The sequence below is a fragment of the Symsagittifera roscoffensis genome, chromosome 2 (assembly GCF_963678635.1).
Source record: "Symsagittifera roscoffensis chromosome 2, txSymRosc1.1, whole genome shotgun sequence".
NCBI classification, from domain to species: domain Eukaryota; kingdom Metazoa; phylum Xenacoelomorpha; order Acoela; family Convolutidae; genus Symsagittifera; species Symsagittifera roscoffensis.
In genome coordinates, this window is record NC_087063.1 from 12,620,962 (window position 1) to 12,643,680 (window position 22,719).

Consider the following 22,719-nt stretch of genomic DNA (forward strand, 5'->3'; position numbering starts at 1 on the left):
CACATGGTTTTTGAGAAAAATACAACACCTGAGGTGGTAAAGGTCCTGTGTTCGAACCAGGCCAGAACTTTTTCTATTCGAAAGAAAAATAATATGTTTAAAAAAAAATGCCGACTTGCTGTGTGTCTGCTTATGTTTGGTCGGTTTAGTTGCCTTGTTACGGTTTTTTGCTGGGCTTTCAGTAATTTTTATTTAACTGAAAGAGTTTTGATTTGCTACTGTAATTTGTAAACTTACTAAGTTTGTAATTTTGTTCGTTTTTTTTCCGCTGGTTTGTTGTTGCTAATGTCTTTTCGAGTACGTGACCTAGCTAAGCGTTGTTTTATAGGAACAATAGATTTTTACGCTTTTGTGTTTCCGTAGGGGGAGCGTAAAGGTTTAGATTTTCGGAACTTTCAAAAGTTTTTCAATTGAAAACAGTTTTGCTCAACGGGAGTCTAAATAATTTGTCCGGCTTAGTTGCCGATCAGTTTTTGTGTCTGAACAGTTATTAAACCAGCCATTTATTGTGTTTTCAAATTGAACATCATTCCAGACAAATTTCTGAAATTTTTTTGTTTCACCCATTTTTGTCAGTTTGCTACTAAAATCAGTTATTTTGCATAATTGGAAAAGTATTCAATTATATTTAGACCGTATACCCTGCCTCTCAAATTTAGTTTACATTCAAGGCCTGATTTTTCAAAATTAGGATTTTTCAAAAGAATTTGAGTGAGCAGCCAAAATTATTGCCATTAATTAGTCATGAACGAGAGAAGTTTTGGAGATGAGTTGAATTGTTGAGTTCCAATGAGCGGAGGAAAGTCCAAGTTCGACAAAACGATATCTGACTGCTACCGAATTTCAGATGAAAAGGAAAAACAACAAAAAAAATAGCTTGAATCATGTAGCCATTGGAACCTTTTCGTTTTGCTTCTTCAGGACGCTCGTGAGAGGTGTCTGGAAATGTTCACTTGTGAGGAGACAATGGCACTGGCAGCCGAGAGACTGAACAGGATCATGCTGACGTGCAAGTGTCTGGGGTTCAGGAAGGACCACACGGAACTCCTGGTTCAGACTGGGTTCCTCAAGAACTACTGTCGACAATTCTACACCTACTCTGAGGCGCATGACTACAGGTACAACAAGCTGATGTACGATTGAAGTTTTTTTAATGAATGTTATCGGGGATTTTCCTTATCGGCTTGCTATGGTTGTAGTTGAAGTCTAATCGCGCTGAAGTTTGATGCTAAATCTTACAAGTTTTTATCGAGGGGTAATTTTTGCGGCTACTCATTTTCTGTTTAGTTGACTATTTCTCTCAATCAATAGTAATTGCAAAAACGCTAGTTTCCGTCTACTATATTTTTTTCGGATCATTAGGTATTCCCCTCCCTTCGTTACAAAGCACAAAATCGTATATGCCTTTAAGTTAGCCTTTTAGAGATGTGGAAAAAATTTCAAGGTTGTAGATTAGTTCACGATATCCAGTTTTTCCTCTCTTATTTCCCTTCTGTTCTCTTACAGTGAGGAGCATGTGAGTGTGAAGTGTGTGCAGAGTGTTGTGGAAGTGGTATGGGATGGCACCAACGAGACTTCCTTCACTCTCGACCTCCTCCAGCCCGACAACAGGCATCATATCTATCATACACACACACAAATTGACCATGCAATATGTATGCCCATCTATACCAATACCAATTCTCCAACGGTCAATTAGAATCCTAGGCAGGGATGTATGGATCTAAGATTTTCTCTGGGGGAATTTGTCGACCAGAGTTTGATTTGGTTTATGGGATTCGAAATGCAATTCTCAAATAGTGCGTGTACATAATCAAACACCAAGGACGCTCATAACCCTACTAACTTGCAATGAGCAACCTCGAAAAATCTTAAAGCAGTAAAAAATAAATACCCAGTTCGAGGGTAAAATGATCTGTAAAAAAGATCCATTAAAACTTTGTTATCTGTGAATTAGACTCTTTTCATTTTATCAACCAACACTAAAGTTTAATTTTTTAGAAAAACTTTGGTATTTTTCTGACAAAAGATCATTTTTTAGTAAAAAAAAATTGAGACATCGTTTTTTTTGTGCTAGTAAAAGACTTACTCATTATTTTTTTTCCGATGTTTTAAATGCTGAAGTAATTTTTTGCCCTACTCCTTATAAAAACTTGGATTGGTTTCGCAACACTTAACAAGAGTTACATTTGGTGACATATTTCACTGCTGTAAAGTAGATTACTTGAATAATGCAAAAAGGGAAGTTCGTAAACCGTGTCTACTTTGTTTGTATAAAAAAATTGAAGACATGATCCATTCTTTTTTTTTGAAAAAAATTCGTCAAATACGTTTCTGGAAAATCAAGATTCTGTTAAGGTTACATTTACTGGCCGTCGCATAAGCAATTCTTTCATGATTTTTTTGAGTTCATGAAATAAATGAGATTAATGAAACTACTAGCTCTCTCTCCCTCTCTCTCACTCTCTCTTTCTCTCTCTCTCTCTCTCCCTCCTCTCTTTCTCTCTCTCTCCTCTCTCTCTCTATCTCTCTCTCTCTCTCTCTCTCTCTCTCTCTCCCTCTCCCTCTCTAAGCTACAAAAACAATATTTTGCCAAAGTTTCTTACACCACAGTGAATTAAATCAAACTAGCAAAAAGGATGTTCAAGGGCATTTTTGGGAATTTTGTTTGGAATCTATTGACTTATTTTTTTCGGCGCGCGCTGCCCCTCCAGTATATGTATCTTGGTGCCAAAGGCGATCACCTTGGTGAGTTTTAGGGTTGGTCGGCAACTCAAAAATGGATGTCAAAAAATAGTTCCAAAAGGTGATCAGTGAGTCGTATCCGTGGCGTTGAAGGGACGAAAACTTTGTTATTCAACTCACTGTTGGTGTAAAAATTTTCTAAACTCTCAGTGATGAATTGCAATTACCAACATTAATTTGTCCATTTTCTGGTATCTCTTAAACTCTACCAAATTCATTTTCCATCAATAATAAAAATAATAATATAAATAGAATGTCAACGCACCCTCTAAAGTAGTGTTGTTAGGAGTTGTGAAAATATTTATGTGTATGGTTTATTGAACTACAGAGACCTGTTGGACTCCCACTTTAATATGTTAAACACTATGGCCAAAAAGACCACCGAGAACATCAGCGACGTAAACGAGGATCAGAAGGAAAAATCAATTGCTATCATTACCAGGGTGAGTTTAAATAAAATTAATGTGTAATTGGATTCCATAGAAAATGCTTGTCATAATCTTCTATGGCGTGGTGTAGCGATTAACAAGTGTGCTAGTTAGCATTCTATAATTGCGCTTAATAATTCAGACGAAAAACAATTTAACCCACAACTTCAATTCATTCTAAGAATCAGTTGGATCAGTTGGTTTGTTGAGGTAATTGAAAGTCATAAAATTAGAAAATGAAAATGAAAAAAAAATCGAAGTTAAAGGTTTTTTTTTGAGGTTAAGGGGCATAGTCAACAGATTTAGGCCTTTGTAATAATTAAAGAATCTTCTTCAAATTGTTCGAACTGTTTTTTTGACTTCTCATTTTAATAAAAAGGTCGTTTTTCGTAATCAGTTTTTCAAACTCAGTGGATATCAGGTTACTCTATGCAAAAACAAAAGTCGAATTGACCCGAAATATCCAGATTTAAAATTAGTTTCAAAACTTGATCTCATTTTCAGGTTGACCAGCTGAATAAAAATACTCACTGAACTGGTTGTCTCAAATCGAACTTGTCTTGTCAATAAACACAACTCGAAATCAGGAACATGAAACTTGAATCAAATATTCAACATTAATATTCTGTTTTAAGTGTTTTTTGATCTGTTTCATAAGTTTTTTCAATGTTTTTAATGCTCTTTTGTTAACAATTTGTTAATTTGCCGAGCTAAGTGAATTGAAATTTAGTTTATTTATGAAAACTTAATATGTAGTCATTTTGAAATACAAAGAACAATGAGTTGTTCGGCTCGCATTTTGTTTGCTGCTTAGATGATCAAAGTTTTAAAATATCAATGAATGTAGTGAAAACATTTGTATATTTTCAAACTTGCAATCAGCTTAGTGTTTTATTACCAACCTTCTTTTTTTCTAACATAACTCGCAAGTAAAAGTGTTAAACTTATTTGGAAATTTCTATGTAGCCTTGGAAAGTGCATGGCGTCTGTTCTCTGCTTCTTTTGTGGCTAGCGTTTAGTAACTATTAAGCTTCCTCGCCTGAGTGGTTGATGTTTGAGTTTCATAATCACTGAGATTTTAACCTAGATCGTAGGTTTGAAACTCAGAGGTTGCTGAATTTTTGTTAGAAATTCATGGCTTATTTCTAATTTTTTATTGCATTTTATGAAGCTGCTTTTTGTCGTGTTCTCGCCTCTGTGTAATGATTTTCTTAAAGGAAAAGTCATAGTTATGAGGAATTTGTTGAGGGAAAAGTCATATAAGTTGATGACGCTCATTGTAACGGGTTTTCAGAGATAACGGTTTTTGAGAGTTTTCAGTGGAATATAAAAATTATTTTTGATCCCATTTCATAGGGCTAGTTTTTTTTAAAAAAATCATGATCATCAAGTATTCTTGGAATTTACTGAGCTCAACGTGATTCAACATTTCTTCTATATATTTAAGTGCTAATGATGGGAAAACCAGTTATTCGTTAAATCGGTGAAGTCCCATTTGTACCAAATTGAAAAACCGGTCCCGTTTGTACCAAAATTATATCAATTCGATTTCTGATTGGTCGAAGTGTGAGCCAACAAATTATAACACTAATTTCTTACCGTTGAAACAGAAGAAAACTAAACAGTAGAATAGTGACCGCCGCAGTCGTGCCAACGTGTTGCGAGCTTGCCAACAGAGGTTGTGACTTCATACGAAAAGTAGAGCCAGTTATCGCCGCAATATGGCGTAGCGCGCCCGCCGATGACCTTAAACCAAGAGCTTAAAATAGTCGGCTTAGTAGTCTTTGGCCCATTGAATTTTTTTGGTACTAACGCGATTGATTTTTTTTATTTTGGTTCAAATGAGACTGATTTATGATTTTGGAACATGTGAATACCCACCCGTTAAATCTTAGTTTTTAATCAAAAATAGGTATAATTGTTTCAAAATCAGCTTTGCAGCTAATTTATGAATAGCTGTCTAGCAGGTTATTTAGTACGAAGCGCAATCAAATTACAATTCAAAGTTTGCAGCAGTTTTAATGCTCCACAATAATATTATTTAAAAAGAAAACTGCTGAAAAAAGAGTAGAAATTGGTTGATTTATCTTTTATCTCTAAATTCAGTTATGTATACAAGCCTCTGTGCTTACTTCACAAACAAACAAGTGAATTTTCTTCTACGAATCTTTTTTACTTCATCTGAGCCGGTTATTTTAGTTTTCAGCTGCTGTATTTGCTTTTGTTGTAGTATATGCATGTGAATCAATGCTAAATTGCATCACCTTCAAACAGGAAAGTTCAATTGCTTTGAATTTTTGAAAAAAAAATGCATATACTTCAGTATTTGGGCTCGGTTTGATTTTTTTCAGATATATATATTTTTTATAACTAGCCGATTTGATGTTAACAGTTTATCAAAAGCATATAGAAGATATCAATGCTCTTAGCTAAAATTAGCAAAAAAACTGTTTTTCTTTAATTTTTTTTTCTGAAAGCCAGGCAGTTTGAAATTTTTACAATTTGAGCAATTGAAGCGCGGTATATTGTGTTCGTTCAAATCACGCGTAAGCGGGACTTTAATCCGGCTCCGATTTTATTCCAAATGAGGCTGAGGCAAACTACTATGGCTAATTATTGAGTTAATAGATGAGAAGCATATCACTTTGTGTGTGAAAGGAAAAATTGTAACAAAAGTTGAACAAACTCTGGTCTTTTTTTTTATTTTACACACCTCGAGGTTGCGATAGAACTGTATTAGAACGAGGATATTTTTAATAACCTAACTTGCAAAAAAAAGCGTTCCTTAAAAGTGTTCACTTATTTGGCGGTACTTTCGCTACAATCACAATCTGTAGCATTGGAAAATTCATCTGTTCCCTGTTTTATTCGTGGCTAGTTTATGAGATTTATTAAGCTTTCGCGGCTGAGTGGTTAGTGCAAGACACTCATAATCTCTAGGTTGAAAATCTAATCCGAGACGTAGCGGACTTTTACTAATTTGAGGCTTATGTCCACTTTTTCTTGCTGCACTATAGAGCTGCTTTTTGTCGTATTCTCGCTAGTGTTTGCGATGAGAAGCTAAACCTCTGTGTTGAACTTTTTTATCCTCGTAATACCAGGATATGGCGACCGGGCAATTAACTTCTTTCCCGGAATTCATTTTGTTCTTACTATGGCCTGTTCATTGAGTGTCAGTCTTAAGGATGCTGGCTTATTTACCTGATGTTTTTTTTTCTAATAGATTTAGTAAATTGAAATACATTAAATGAAAATTATTTTGAAATACACTCAAACTCGACAATTTATGTTCATAAGCTTAAAATTAACTTCTCCGACGCTTTTTAAACCAAAAAACTTGAAATTTTCATTTTTTCCTGACATTTTTTGTTTTTACGGTAGATTTGTTCAAAATTTTGCTTGATTTTGTTTGAGTGGCATGCTGTGTTTATCAATTCTTTTTTGATGAATATATTTATGTTTGACACTTTTTTTCCGCGGTGCCCGAAAATGTTTCCCTGTGTCAGACTATTTTTGCTTTTCTGTCGTTCTTTGTAGGCTCTCATCGCGTTCTTTAAATCAAGCGTTTGAAACAAAGACGTTTTTAACAAATTTAGTGTTTAAAGCAACAAAAAAACAAGAGCAAAACTTCAAAAAAATCTAATAGTGTTTGTCTTTTTTGGAAAAGTTAATTGTGATTCTTGCATAGAAGCCGATTAAATCTTGGTTGAAACTATTCAGACTTTTTAAGTTTTTCGAAATTAAGCGAGAGTTTTTTTCTCTGACTTAGCTCATCCGTATTGGACTGTCAGTGGTGATCAACTGCCACATGGACTATGAGCAGAGGACCACCAATGCAGTAAGAGAAGGTTGTGGCATCTCGGTACTCAACTCCCTCTTGGACACAGACACACTCAGTCATGAGATACACGCGGCAGCTCTAGATCTCGTCATACGGTGGGTGATTCATGATTGATTGTCAGTGAACGGAAGAAAAAAACTTTGGTCGTGAAAAATACTTAATAAATTTTTTCTTTGTGCCTCAAAAAAAGTTAAAACTAGGCAAACGATATGTTTTTGCTCACTTTTTTGTTAAAGTATGGGCGGAAAAAAACTTTAAAAAAAAATTTTTTCCACTCCTTGCTTATTATACAAGGTAGCAATTACAAGGGCAATTCGTAACAGAGATTCAGCGACGCACACTGATTTACGCGCAATATACCACTCGTATCGAATGTATGCATAGCTGATGAAGCGGTCGCTACTGGTAAAGTTTTATGTGACTTGGTGCAGTGGTAACACTAATGCTTGTTACGACAAATCCCGGAAGCTCGACTCTAGTCGGAACCTGTTTTTTGGAAACTAGAATTTCCGTTGTCACAGATACGGTCAACTGTCACGGATTGTAACCGAGTGGTAATGTAGTAATAGTTGTTCCGGAACCATACTCAAATTTCTAAAGACTTCTGGTGAAGAATTTGTTCACTACTTAGAGCGATCATTTAATAATCACGGAGATCAAAAGTGCATTGAATAAAGCATAGGGTTTTTGTTCCGACTATTTAAAATGGAGTTAAACTTTGTATTTGGGTGTGTTGTAGTTTTTTTCTTCTCACAAGATCAGGTACCGCAAATAACAATCGAAATAGGAGTGATATATCGTATTAAAGCCCTTTCAGATTTTACTGAAGAAAAACGAGTTGAGGAAGCTTCAATTTGCGTCTCCGTGACAAAAAAATCCAATTTTTAAAAATTGTGAAAAAATGGAAACCGTTAGATTTTTGGATGTTTTTTTTTCATCTTTTTTAGTTTTTCGTTTTTTTTTTGTAGAAAACAATAGTTGAACATGCTTACTTCACTAGATTTATACGAGTTTGTAATTGTAGTTCCTGCGAATCGCAGAGGAGCTACCAGTAGGCCTGAACAGTCCTGTCGAGGATAGTCCATTTGTATTATCTCCGCACATTCCAGACAGTGTTATTTTGCTGAGCGAAGCTTTTTTTTGCGACTCAAGGCCGTTTTTTTGCGTCTAGAACTTTTACTTTTACTTGTATTATTTTTTTATCGCATCACACACAAAAACGACTCAAAATTGAAAAAAAAAAGAGTTTTAGTTCCCATTTGATACGAGCAGGTATCATGAAAATGTTAATGGGATTGGGTTTTTTATTTATTTACTTTTTTAAGACGCTTTAAAAAGTTTTCGATTTTCTCATAAGCAACACGATCGATTTTCAAAAAGATGGTATCAATGCGAAATCCAGCCACTCCCCTGTTTGCTTGCACGCTCTTGTAGTCTCTTTTCACCTTACCCCACTTTCTACAGCTTTCAAAAAAGTGTGTGGGGGGTTTTTTTACCCAAATTTTCGGATTTTTTCACATTTTCTCAAAAACTACGTTTCCAAATCTGAGCTTTCGGATTCAACGAATAGATCAGGCTGTGGGAAGCTCCCGTGTTGAAGCGGCTACACCCAAATTTTTTACACAAAAAGTTATGGCCCTCAGAAAAGTCGAACTTTCGTTTTTTTAACTGTTTTTTTTCTAAATCTTTGATTTTTTCGGAATTCACCCTCATAAAACTGAGATTTTGGTTTGAATAGGTAGAACTGGTTTTGAAAAAGCTCCCTTGCTGAAGCGGTTAGGCCAAATTTTTGTACACAAAAAGTAATGATCCTCTGAAAAGTCGAATTTTGACTGTTTTTTTAGATTTTTTGACTATCTCAAAAATCTTCCTCCCGAATCTGAGATATTGCTTCCAGTGTGAAGAATGGAATAGGGGAAGCTCCACTGCACAAGCGGTTACGCCCAACGTTTTCACACAAATAGTTTCAGAGTGGCCTCTAAGTTTTCTATGAATATTGTCGGAACATTCTGTGCTAAGTGCACAGCAACAGGCTCTCTTTCTTATTGTTTGTTAATAGCATCCAAAGTAATATAATTTGAATCTGTTGAGATCTGCTGAACGAAGTTTTCTCTGATCTAATCACTAAATTTTTTCCCATCAATTGCTGAACATTTGGAAATTGTTACCTTTTCTCCTTTAGGAAACTGGACTTAGAGGAAACTGGCTTTTAAGAAAGTGGATTTTAGGAAACTGGACTTTTAGGAAACTGTTAAAGTGGGTGCGAGTGAATTTTCAATTCAATTTTGTTGTTTCAGAGTGGCGCAACCGTTTGAGATTGAGCAGTTGCGGGCACCCCCTCGCTCCATCCACTTCCTCATGCAACACGTGGACAACTGTCTCAACAACCCCTCCCCCTCCTCCCCCCACGAGTGCGAGGCCACCACTCCCACCGGCGTCAGACTCCCAGGTTGGTGAACAAAACAGCAAGATTCAGTCTTGCAGATTGCATCAGAAAAATCAGTGCCCCATGTATTAAGGAAGTATTCTCGTGAGAGTACAGTTTCTCTTTATGAAAGCTATCTTCAACCACCGATGATTTTTAGGTGAATGATTTTTTAGCAAACTTAGGTGAAAACTATGGAGTTATTGCAAATTTTTGTCCACTTCAATTTAGGATTTTACTCAATTTGAAATGCTAGATCATGTTTTGAGTCACTTTCTGATGTCAGCTCGCAACTACTTCAAGACTCTGGCTGCCCTATGCCAGTGTGAGACGAACCGGGACCTCATCTTCACAGCTGGCGCACTCTCTCTGGCCCAGAAGATGCTGCGTAGTCCGTTCAACTACGATGACGTCATCTACCCCCTCGCACTCATTACTCAAATTCTAACTTATCCCGGAGTGAGCTGCAAAGTGGAGACTGTTTTAGACACGTTTAAGAGGTGCAAAGGAGTATAAATAAAGATAACACTCCCAGGTCGAGGTGCTCCACTTATGTTTCGACTTTCAAAATTGAGCACGTGCAGTTTTGCGACTGAAGTTCCGCGGTCGAGAAACAATTTTAAGTCAAGCACAAAGTCGAAAGATAGCCAATTTTGGTCAAAAGAGTCGAAACATACCCAATTTTGGCCGAGAAAGTCGAAATATAGGTTGAGAAAGTCAAAACATAGGTCGAGAAAGTCGAAAAATACCCAATTTTGGCAGAGAAAGTCGAAACATAGTTCGAGAAAGTCGAAACATAGGTCGAGAAAGTCGAAACATACCCAATTTTGGCCGTGAAAGTAAAAACATAGGTCGAGAAAGTCGAAATATAGGTCGAGAAAATCGAAACATACCCAATTTTTACCGAGAAAGTCGACACATAGGTCGAGAAAGTCGAAACATAGGTCGAGAAAGTCGAAACATAGGTCGAGAAAGTCGAAACATAGGTCGAGAAAGTCAAAACATAGGTCGAGAAAGTCAAAATATACCCAATTTTGGCCGAGAAAGTCGAAACATAGTTCGAGAAAGTCAAAACATAGGTCGAGAAAGTCGAAAAATATCCAATTTTGGCCGATAAAGTCGAAACATAGGTCGAGAAAGTCGAAACATACCCAATTTTGGCCGAGAAAGTCGAAACATAGGTCGAGAAAGTCAAAACATAGGTCGAGAAAGTCGAAACATACCCAATTTTGACCGAGAAAGTCAAAACATAGGTCGAGAAAGTCAAAACATAGGTCGAGAAAGTCGAAACATACCCAATTTTGGCCGATAAAGTCAGAACATATGTCAAGAAAGTCGAAACATACCCAATTTTAGCCGAGAAAGTTGAAACATAGGTAGAGAAAGTCGGAACATAGGTCGAGAAAGTCGAAACATAGGTCAAGAAAGTCGAAACATACCCAATTTTTTCCGAGAAAGTCGAAACATAGTTCGAGAAAGTCGAAACATAGGTCGAGAAAGTCGAAACATACCCAATTTTGGCCGAGAAAGTCGAAACATAGGTCGAGAAAGACGAAAAATACCCAAATTTGACCGAGAAAGTCGAATGATAGGTCGAGAAAGTCGAAACATAGGTCGAGAAAGTCGAAACATGCCCAATTTTGGCCGAGAAAGTCAAAACATAAGTCGACAAAGTCAAAACATGGGTCGAGAAAGTCAAAACATAGGTCGAGAAAGTCGAAAATAGGTCGAAAAAGTCAAAACATAGGTCGAGAAAGTCGAAGCATACCCAATTTTGGCCGATAAAGTCAGAAATTATGTCAAGAAAGTCGAAACATACCCAATTTTGGCCGAGAAAGTCGAAACATAGGTAGAGAAAGTCAAAACATAGGTCGAGAAAGTCGAAACATAGATCAAGAAAGTCGAAACATACCCAATTTTTTCCGATAAAGTCAAAACATAGTTCGAGAAAGTCAAAACATAGGTCGAGAAAGTCGAAAAATACCCAATTTTGGCCGAGAAAGTCGAAACATAGGTCGAGAAAGACGAAAAAAACCCAATTTTGACCGAGAAAGTCGAAAGATAGGTCGAGAAAGTCGAAACATAGGTCAAGAAAGTCGAAACATACCCATTTTTGGCCGAGAAAGTCGAAACATAAGTCGAGAAAGTCAAAATATGGGTCAAGAAAGTCAAAACATAGGTCGAGAAAGTCGAAAAATAGGTCGAAAAAGTCAAAAAATACCCAATTTTGCCCGAGAAAGTCGAAACATAGTTTGAAAAATTCGAAACATAGGTCGAGAAAATCAAAACATACCCAATTTTGGCCGAGAAAGTCAAAACATATGTCGAGAAAGTCGAAACATAGGTCGAGAAAGTCGAAACATACCCAATTTTGGCGGAGAAAGTCGAAAGATAGGTCGAGAAAGTCGAAACATAGGTCGAGAAAGTCGAAACATACCCAATTTTGGCCCAGAAAGTCGAAACATAAGTCGAGAAAGTCAAAACATGGGTCGAGAAAGTCAAAACATAGGTCGAGAAAGTCAAAAAATAGGTCGAAAATGTCAAAACATAGGTCGAGAAAGTCGAAACATACCCAATTTTGACCGAGAAGGTCGAAAGATAGGTCGAGAAAGTCGAAACATAGGTCGAGAAATTGGAAACATACCCATTTTTGGCCGAGAAAGTCGAAACATAAGTTGAGAAAGTCAAAACATGGGTCGAGAAAGTCAAAACATAGGTCGAGAAAGTCGAAACATAGGTCGAGAATGTCGAAACATACCCAATTTTGACCGAGACAGTCAAAACATAGGTCGAGAAAGCCGAAACATAGGTGGAGAAAGTCGAAACATACCCAATTTTGGCCGAGAAAGTCGAAACAGGTAGAGAAAGTCGAAACATAGGTCGAGAAAGTCGAAACATATGTCAACAAAGTCGAAACATACCCAATTTTTTCCGAGAAAGTCGAAACATAGTTCGAGAAAGTCAAAACATAGGTCGAGAAAGTCGAAACATACCCAATTTTGGCCGAGAAATTCGAAACATAGGTCGAGAAAGACAAAAAATACCCAATTTTGACCGAGAAAGTCGAAAGATAGGTCGAGAAAGTCGAAACAGAGGTCGAGAAAGTAGAAAAATACCCAATTTTGGCCGAGAAAGTCGAAACATAAGTCGAAAAAGTCAAAACATGGGTCGAGAAATTCAAAACATAGGTCGAGAAAGTCGAAAAATAGGTCAAAAAATTCAAAACATACCCAATTTTGGCCGAGAAAGTCGAAACATAGTTTGAAAAAGTCGAAACCTAGGTCGAGAAAGTCAAAACATACCCAATTTTGGCCGAGAAAGTCAAAACATAAGTCGACAAAGTCAAAACATGGGTCGAGAAAGTCAAAACATAGGTCGAGAAAGTCGAAAATAGGTCGAAAAAGTCAAAACATAGGTCGAGAAAGTCGAAGCATACCCAATTTTGGCCGATAAAGTCAGAAATTATGTCAAGAAAGTCGAAACATACCCAATTTTGGCCGAGAAAGTCGAAACATAGGTAGAGAAAGTCAAAACATAGGTCGAGAAAGTCGAAACATAGGTCGAGAAAGTCGAAAATAGGTCGAAAAAGTCAAAACATAGGTCGAGAAAGTCGAAGCATACCCAATTTTGGCCGATAAAGTCAGAAATTATGTCAAGAAAGTCGAAACATACCCAATTTTGGCCGAGAAAGTCGAAACATAGGTAGAGAAAGTCAAAACATAGGTCGAGAAAGTCGAAACATAGGTCGAGAAAGTCGAAAAATAGGTCGAAAAAGTCAAAACATAGGTCGAGAATGTCGAAACATACCCAATTTTGACCGAGACAGTCAAAACATAGGTCGAGAAAGCCGAAACATAGGTGGAGAAAGACGAAAAATACCCAATTTTGACCGAGAAAGTCGAAAGATAGGTCGAGAAAGTCGAAACAGAGGTCGAGAAAGTAGAAAAATACCCAATTTTGGCCGAGAAAGTCGAAACATAAGTCGAAAAAGTCAAAACATGGGTCGAGAAATTCAAAACATAGGTCGAGAAAGTCGAAAAATAGGTCAAAAAATTCAAAACATACCCAATTTTGACCGAGAAAGTCGAAAGATAGGTCGAGAAAGTCGAAACATAGGTCGAGAAAGTCGAAACATGCCCAATTTTGGCCGAGAAAGTCAAAACATAAGTCGACAAAGTCAAAACATGGGTCGAGAAAGTCAAAACATAGGTCGAGAAAGTCGAAAATAGGTCGAAAAAGTCAAAACATAGGTCGAGAAAGTCGAAGCATACCCAATTTTTGCCGATAAAGTCAGAAATTATGTCAAGAAAGTCGAAACATACCCAATTTTGGCCGAGAAAGTCGAAACATAGGTAGAGAAAGTCAAAACATAGGTCGAGAAAGTCGAAACATAGATCAAGAAAGTCGAAACATACCCAATTTTTTCCGATAAAGTCAAAACATAGTTCGAGAAAGTCAAAACATAGGTCGAGAAAGTCGAAAAATACCCAATTTTGGCCGAGAAAGTCGAAACATAGGTCGAGAAAGACGAAAAAAACCCAATTTTGACCGAGAAAGTCGAAAGATAGGTCGAGAAAGTCGAAACATAGGTCAAGAAAGTCGAAACATACCCATTTTTGGCCGAGAAAGTCGAAACATAAGTCGAGAAAGTCAAAATATGGGTCAAGAAAGTCAAAACATAGGTCGAGAAAGTCGAAAAATAGGTCGAAAAAGTCAAAAAATACCCAATTTTGGCCGAGAAAGTCGAAACATAGTTTGAAAAATTCGAAACATAGGTCGAGAAAATCAAAACATACCCAATTTTGGCCGAGAAAGTCAAAACATATGTCGAGAAAGTCAAAACATAGGTCGAGAAAGTCGAAACATACCCAATTTTGGCGGAGAAAGTCGAAAGATAGGTCGAGAAAGTCGAAACATAGGTCGAGAAAGTCGAAACATACCCAATTTTGGCCCAGAAAGTCGAAACATAAGTCGAGAAAGTCAAAACATGGGTCGAGAAAGTCAAAACATAGGTCGAGAAAGTCAAAAAATAGGTCGAAAATGTCAAAACATAGGTCGAGAAAGTCGAAACATACCCAATTTTGACCGAGAAGGTCGAAAGATAGGTCGAGAAAGTCGAAACATAGGTCGAGAAATTGGAAACATACCCATTTTTGGCCGAGAAAGTCGAAACATAAGTTGAGAAAGTCAAAACATGGGTCGAGAAAGTCAAAACATAGGTCGAGAAAGTCGAAACATAGGTCGAGAATGTCGAAACATACCCAATTTTGACCGAGACAGTCAAAACATAGGTCGAGAAAGCCGAAACATAGGTGGAGAAAGTCGAAACATACCCAATTTTGGCCGAGAAAGTCGAAACAGGTAGAGAAAGTCGAAACATAGGTCGAGAAAGTCGAAACATATGTCAACAAAGTCGAAACATACCCAATTTTTTCCGAGAAAGTCGAAACATAGTTCGAGAAAGTCAAAACATAGGTCGAGAAAGTCGAAACATACCCAATTTTGGCCGAGAAATTCGAAACATAGGTCGAGAAAGACGAAAAATACCCAATTTTGACCGAGAAAGTCGAAAGATAGGTCGAGAAAGTCGAAACAGAGGTCGAGAAAGTAGAAAAATACCCAATTTTGGCCGAGAAAGTCGAAACATAAGTCGAAAAAGTCAAAACATGGGTCGAGAAATTCAAAACATAGGTCGAGAAAGTCGAAAAATAGGTCAAAAAATTCAAAACATACCCAATTTTGGCCGAGAAAGTCGAAACATAGTTTGAAAAAGTCGAAACCTAGGTCGAGAAAGTCAAAACATACCCAATTTTGGCCGAGAAAGTCAAAACATAAGTCGACAAAGTCAAAACATGGGTCGAGAAAGTCAAAACATAGGTCGAGAAAGTCGAAAATAGGTCGAAAAAGTCAAAACATAGGTCGAGAAAGTCGAAGCATACCCAATTTTGGCCGATAAAGTCAGAAATTATGTCAAGAAAGTCGAAACATACCCAATTTTGGCCGAGAAAGTCGAAACATAGGTAGAGAAAGTCAAAACATAGGTCGAGAAAGTCGAAACATAGGTCGAGAAAGTCGAAAATAGGTCGAAAAAGTCAAAACATAGGTCGAGAAAGTCGAAGCATACCCAATTTTGGCCGATAAAGTCAGAAATTATGTCAAGAAAGTCGAAACATACCCAATTTTGGCCGAGAAAGTCGAAACATAGGTAGAGAAAGTCAAAACATAGGTCGAGAAAGTCGAAACATAGGTCGAGAAAGTCGAAAAATAGGTCGAAAAAGTCAAAACATAGGTCGAGAATGTCGAAACATACCCAATTTTGACCGAGACAGTCAAAACATAGGTCGAGAAAGCCGAAACATAGGTGGAGAAAGACGAAAAATACCCAATTTTGACCGAGAAAGTCGAAAGATAGGTCGAGAAAGTCGAAACAGAGGTCGAGAAAGTAGAAAAATACCCAATTTTGGCCGAGAAAGTCGAAACATAAGTCGAAAAAGTCAAAACATGGGTCGAGAAATTCAAAACATAGGTCGAGAAAGTCGAAAAATAGGTCAAAAAATTCAAAACATACCCAATTTTGACCGAGAAAGTCGAAAGATAGGTCGAGAAAGTCGAAACATAGGTCGAGAAAGTCGAAACATGCCCAATTTTGGCCGAGAAAGTCAAAACATAAGTCGACAAAGTCAAAACATGGGTCGAGAAAGTCAAAACATAGGTCGAGAAAGTCGAAAATAGGTCGAAAAAGTCAAAACATAGGTCGAGAAAGTCGAAGCATACCCAATTTTGGCCGATAAAGTCAGAAATTATGTCAAGAAAGTCGAAACATACCCAATTTTGGCCGAGAAAGTCGAAACATAGGTAGAGAAAGTCAAAACATAGGTCGAGAAAGTCGAAACATAGATCAAGAAAGTCGAAACATACCCAATTTTTTCCGATAAAGTCAAAACATAGTTCGAGAAAGTCAAAACATAGGTCGAGAAAGACGAAAAAAACCCAATTTTGACCGAGAAAGTCGAAAGATAGGTCGAGAAAGTCGAAACATAGGTCAAGAAAGTCGAAACATACCCATTTTTGGCCGAGAAAGTCGAAACATAAGTCGAGAAAGTCAAAATATGGGTCAAGAAAGTCAAAACATAGGTCGAGAAAGTCGAAAAATAGGTCGAAAAAGTCAAAAAATACCCAATTTTGGCCGAGAAAGTCGAAACATAGTTTGAAAAATTCGAAACATAGGTCGAGAAAATCAAAACATACCCAATTTTGGCCGAGAAAGTCAAAACATATGTCGAGAAAGTCGAAACATAGGTCGAGAAAGTCGAAACATACCCAATTTTGGCGGAGAAAGTCGAAAGATAGGTCGAGAAAGTCGAAACATAGGTCGAGAAAGTCGAAACATACCCAATTTTGGCCCAGAAAGTCAAAACATAAGTCGAGAAAGTCAAAACATGGGTCGAGAAAGTCAAAACATAGGTCGAGAAAGTCAAAAAATAGGTCGAAAATGTCAAAACATAGGTCGAGAAAGTCGAAACATACCCAATTTTGACCAAGAAGGTCGAAAGATAGGTCGAGAAAGTCGAAACATAGGTCGAGAAATTGGAAACATACCCATTTTTGGCCGAGAAAGTCGAAACATAAGTTGAGAAAGTCAAAACATGGGTCGAGAAAGTCAAAACATAGGTCGAGAAAGTCGAAAAATAGGTCGAAAAAGTCAAAACATAGGTCGAGAATGTCGAAACATACCCAATTTTGACCGAGACAGTCAAAACATAGGTCGAGAAAGCCGAAACATAGGTGGAGAAAGTCGAAACATACCCAATTTTGGCCGAGAAAGTCGAAACAGGTAGAGAAAGTCGAAACATAGGTCGAGAAAGTCGAAACATATGTCAATAAAGTCGAAACATACCCAATTTTTTCCGAGAAAGTCGAAACATAGTTCGAGAAAGTCAAAACATAGGTCGAGAAAGTCGAAACATACCCAATTTTGGCCGAGAAATTCGAAACATAGGTCGAGAAAGACGAAAAATACCCAATTTTGACCGAGAAAGTCGAAAGATAGGTCGAGAAAGTCGAAACAGAGGTCGAGAAAGTAGAAAAATACCCAATTTTGGCCGAGAAAGTCGAAACATAAGTCGAAAAATTCAAAACATGGGTCGAGAAATTCAAAACATAGGTCGAGAAAGTCGAAAAATAGGTCAAAAAATTCAAAACATACCCAATTTTGGCCGAGAAAGTCGAAACATAGTTTGAAAAAGTCGAAACCTAGGTCGAGAAAGTCAAAACATACCCAATTTTGGCCGAGAAAGTCAAAACATATGTCGAGAAAGTCGAAACATAGGTCGAGAAAGTCGAAACATCCCCAATTTTGACCGAGAAAGTCGAAAGATAGGTCGAGAAAGTCGAAACATAGGTCGAGAAATTCGAAACATACCCATTTTTGGCCGAGAAAGTTGAAACATAAGTTGAGAAAGTCAAAACATAGGTCGAGGAAGTCGAAACATACCCAATTTTGGCCGAGAAAATCGAAACATAGGCCGAGAAAGACGAAAAATACTCAATTTTGACCGAGAAAGTTGAAAGATAGGTCGAGAAAGTCGAAACAGAGGTCGAGAAAGTCGAAAAATACCCAATTTTGGCCGAGAAAGTCGAAACATAAGTCGAAAAAGTCAAAACATGGGTCGAGAAATTCAAAACATAGGTCGAGAAAGTCGAAAAATAGGTCAAAAAAGTCAAAACATACCCAGTTTTGGCCGAGAAAGTCGAAACGTAGTTTGAAAAAGTCGAAACCTAGGTCAAGAAAGTCAAAACATACCCAATTTTGGCCGAGAAAGTCAAAACATATGTCGAGAAAGTCGAAACATAGGTCGAGAAAGTCGAAACATACCCAATTTTGACCGAGAAAGTCGAAAGATAGGTCGAGAAAGTCGAAACATAGGTCGAGAAATTCGAAACATACCCATTTTTGGCCGAGAAAGTCGAAAGATAAGTTGAGAAAGTCAAAACATGGGTCGAGAAAGTCAAAACATAGGTCGAGAAAGTCGAAAAATAGGTTGAAAAAGTCGAAACATAGGTCGAGAAAGTCGAAACATACCCAATTTTGACCGAGACAGTCAAAACATAGGTCGAGAAAGCCGAAACATAGGTCGAGAAAGTCGAAACATACCCTATTTTGGCCGAGAAAGTCGAAATAGGTAGAGAAAGTCGAAACATAGGTCGAGAAAGTCGAAACATATGTCAAGAAAGTCGAAACATACCCAATTTTTTCCGAGAAAGTCGAAACATAGTTCGAGAAAGTCAAAACATAGGTCGAGAAAGTCGAAACATACCCAATTTTGGCCGAGAAAATCGAAACATAGGTCGAGAAAGACGAAAAGTACCCAATTTTGACCGAGAAAGTTGAAAGATAGGTCGAGAAAGTCGAAACAGAGGTCGAGAAAGTCGAAAAATACCCAATTTTGGCCGAAAAAGTCGAAACATAAGTCGAAAAAGCCAAAACATGGGTCGAGAAATTCAAAACATAGGTCGAGAAAGTCGAAAAATAGGTCAAAAAAGTCAAAACATACCCAATTTTGGCCGAGAAAGTCGAAACATAGTTTGAAAAAGTCGAAACCTAGGTCGAGAAAGTCAAAACATACCCAATTTTGGCCGAGAAATTCAAAACATATGTCGAGAAAGTCGAAACATAGGTCGAGAAAGTCGAAACATACCCTATTTTGGCCGAGAAAGTCGAAACATAGGTCGAGAAAGTCGAAACATAGGTCGAGAAAGTCGAAACATATCCAATTTTGGCCGAGAAAGTCGAAACATAGGTCGAGAAAGTCGAAACATAGGTCGAGAAAGTCAAAACATAGGTCGAGAAAGTCGAAACATACCCAGTTTTGGCCGAGAAAGTCGAAACATAGGTCGAGCAGTCGAAAAATACCTAATATTGGTCAAGAAAATCGAAACATAAGTCGAGAACAACCTACTTTTTTCAAATTTTTTTTTCAAGATTCTAATTGAAATTAAATTGGATATCGAGCAAAAAAATTCTGCTCGGAAACTACCTCCGTCAGCTATAGCAGGCTTAGATAAAGTGACCAATTAAATGCTTCTTAGAGTTTTTTTATCCATATCAGGTTCAAATGTTGTGATGTTTTTCTCGTGTTCACCGTGCGAAGACTTTTAGTGCAAATGATTTCAAACGTTGAGCTCATCAGTTGTTTTAGAACCAGTGGCGTGCATAAGAATTTTTTCACAGGGGTGGTTTTTCAAAACAATCTTGAAGATTTGTCGACCTTTTTTAGATCGACCAGATTAATTTTCCTTATTTTGCCAAAAGTTTGTGCGCTGTGGGTAAGTTTTTTTAGAAGTCTTAACCAAAGATATCGCATTTTTTCGGCGCGCGCTCCCTTCCCCCTACATTTTTACGTATGTTGGCGCTTAAGGCGCCTTAAGAAAAATTTGAGGTTTCTTTTGGTTAACCAAAAATAATATCTAACGAATAGAACGCATGGGGGATCGTTTGGAAAAACTCGGCAATCAGAATTGAGGGGAAGACTATCAGGTTATGGACACAAGGTCAGTTTGAACTTTCTCAGGTCAACTTTCTACACACTCTACGGCAGAGACTGCGATGGAATCAACTCCAAACTCAAGCTAATCGGAGAGAAAATCGACAGTTTGAAAAACAAGAATTCAGCTGAAAATACATCAGATAAAACTGGCGGGAAACTGAGAATTATGTACACTGCCTGTGGGCCTATAGGCAAAAACGAAAGAGTGATTGTGGACGCTTTGAGTGAGCAAGGCTTCTCTCTGATGAGCTTCAAGGAGCTGCGAGAGAAATTTGGATCGACCGTTGGCAACAGGGACATTTTGTCCGCACAGTATGATGTGAGTGTTTCCAAAGCGAATTTTTATTTTCTTAAGGAAAAAGGCAATAAAATCTGAAGAAAATCTGGTTACGTTTTGATCACCGCAGCATTGTATCAGGTTTATTCAATATTATTTTCCGGGAAAAGCTGGCTTCAGTATGTTTGAAAAAAATTCTTCGTAAAATATGTTGTATTTTTTAAGATATTAAGCCATCCAGAAAAGCTGTAAAAGGTTATTTTCCTCAAAAGTCACTTGAATCGGTTGAAACTTTTGAAATGGACTGTTTTTGGGTTTTGCGGAGAGCTCGTATAATCAAAATGGTAGATGTAAAAGTTTTTTCAGACCCTTTTTTCACTTCTGCTTTGAGTGATTTTCTTTGCCTGAAAACTGTTTTTTAAAAGGAAGAAGGAAGATACTCACTTCTAGACAAATTGTTTCTCGTAACAATCAACTCGCAACTTGGTTTTAAAGTAAGGTCTTCATCTTCAGGTGTTGTTGGTATTTCTGCGAACGTCTATGCACCAACTTCCCCATGACTGTGTCTACAAGACTGAAGACATGGACTGCTACACTCATCTTCTGTCCTACTTTTCACTGACTGAAAGGAAAAGCTTCCTTCTGGTCGCTACAGAGGAAGAGTATTTGCCAGAGGACTGGGTCGAGTTCACATTCCAGGTTCCAGGGCATAATGTTTCATAAGTTGTCGCGGTATCTATGATTTAATATGGTAGCAATCGTAAAGCTCTGGCTCTTATGGCTTCTCATTTGACACATTATCTTATTTATTAAACGAATGACAAAAAAATAATGCCGTGTTTTAGCTGCCATAAGGTGCAATGTTTAAGAGCGCCCATTGAGCTTAACGTTAAAAAAATTTCATAATCTAAATTATTTAGAAACTTGAATAGTTTGCGTTTGAAAAACTTGAACTTTTAACTATCCAATTCGCTCCAAGGAATAACCTTAAATGTTTCAAGTTTCATTGCCTAAAAAACTTTAATTGAAGCTTTCGTCATTTGAATGGTTTCAATGGAATAAATTGAGCTTTTCGCATCCAATTTCTCAATGAAATATTTAGAAAGATAGAAATTCATTTAGAAAGTTTCATAGCTTGCTGAAAAAAATTTTTTCGACTACTTTTTTATCTGAAATGACTTGATTTATTTCGAAATTTCATAGCTTGCATATCTTGCTACAAAAACACTTGGTTTTTCTGCGGACCGATTTGCTTTATGGAAAACTTCTTGAAGTCTTTTGATCTTTTGACCTAATTAAACGTTGCATAAACGTTGCAACTTCAGGTTGCTTGAAAAAACTTTGCGAACCGGTTTGAAATTTGTTAAGTTTTATCGGTTGAATGGGTCCAGTTGAAAAGCTTAAACTGACTCTCGTCATGTAACTTAAAAAGTTTCAAAGATTGATTAGTTGGAACTTTTTTGGAACTTAAAAAGTTTCATAGCTTGATTAGTTTGCCAACAAAAACTCTGTTTTTTTGCTCATAAATTCGGTCTATGAAATTTATATTTTTTCAAATCATTGTATGATGTGATTTAAACTGAATAGCCCGATCACAAGATCATTTAATTTTTGCGAGCTGATTGATCATTGGATACACTCTTGCTAGTATCTATTAATTGAATCACATGTTTTCAGCATAAGGTCTAATGATTAAGACGCCGTGGAGCGCAGCGTTTAGAAAAATTTAGATCAGAAAGTCTAAGAATCATTCAGTCTAGAACATTCTAGAATCCTTTTTTAAAAAAAATCATAAATCCTGTCTACTTGTTTAACATAATATCTATTACGGGTTAAAATGAAATTGATATTACGAAATTACGATATCAGTTTTGCGGCAGTCATTTTGGTGACAATAGTTGGAAAAAACTTCCTTCATTAGAAATTAACGAAATGGTTAAAATATTATGTCCTGGAAACCCCATTATTTCAGACTACTCGTATTTTTAATACAATGCGACTTGAAAACTTCGACAAACTTGTGAGTGAAGAGTTGCAATACATCGCCAAGTATGAACAAAAAGTGTCTTCAGGCGTCCAAAATGAAAATAAAACGCAAGATGCCGAAGAAAACTTTTGCCCCTGGTTGAAGAGCACTGCACACGAATCGGATGGCGATCACGAAATGGACAAGCAGAAAAGTTGTTACTCAGTCCCTGTGAAAAAATGGACATCGGAAATGGTTCAAGAATGGCTAGCTGACAAAGGCGTACAAGATGGCACAAAGTTGAAAAGTTTGGATGGTCTTCAACTAATAGAATTGGCAACATTGAGGCAAAAAAGTTATGAAACGTTTTGGAATGAAATGAGATCCTATTTTCAGTTATCGATGCAAGACTGTTTAGTTATAAGTTGCGTTCTGAAAACTTGTTTTGATGAAGATTAACTGTTTATGATATTTATCTGAAAACTGTCAT

The 22,719-nt window shown here is 37.1% G+C and overlaps 1 protein-coding gene across 1 annotated transcript; it reads left to right on the forward strand.

Moving 5' to 3' along the window:
* The first annotated feature begins 922 nt into the window (after positions 1-922).
* On the forward strand, positions 923-22,719 carry LOC134839335 (uncharacterized). The gene is made up of 9 exons (XM_063854847.1): positions 923-1,118; positions 1,507-1,611; positions 3,074-3,188; positions 6,943-7,109; positions 9,312-9,463; positions 9,726-9,939; positions 20,011-20,305; positions 20,777-20,962; positions 22,236-22,719. Exons 1-9 carry the CDS (start codon positions 946-948, stop codon positions 22,686-22,688), a joined length of 1,860 nt encoding a protein of 619 aa, XP_063710917.1. The 5' UTR covers positions 923-945; the 3' UTR covers positions 22,689-22,719.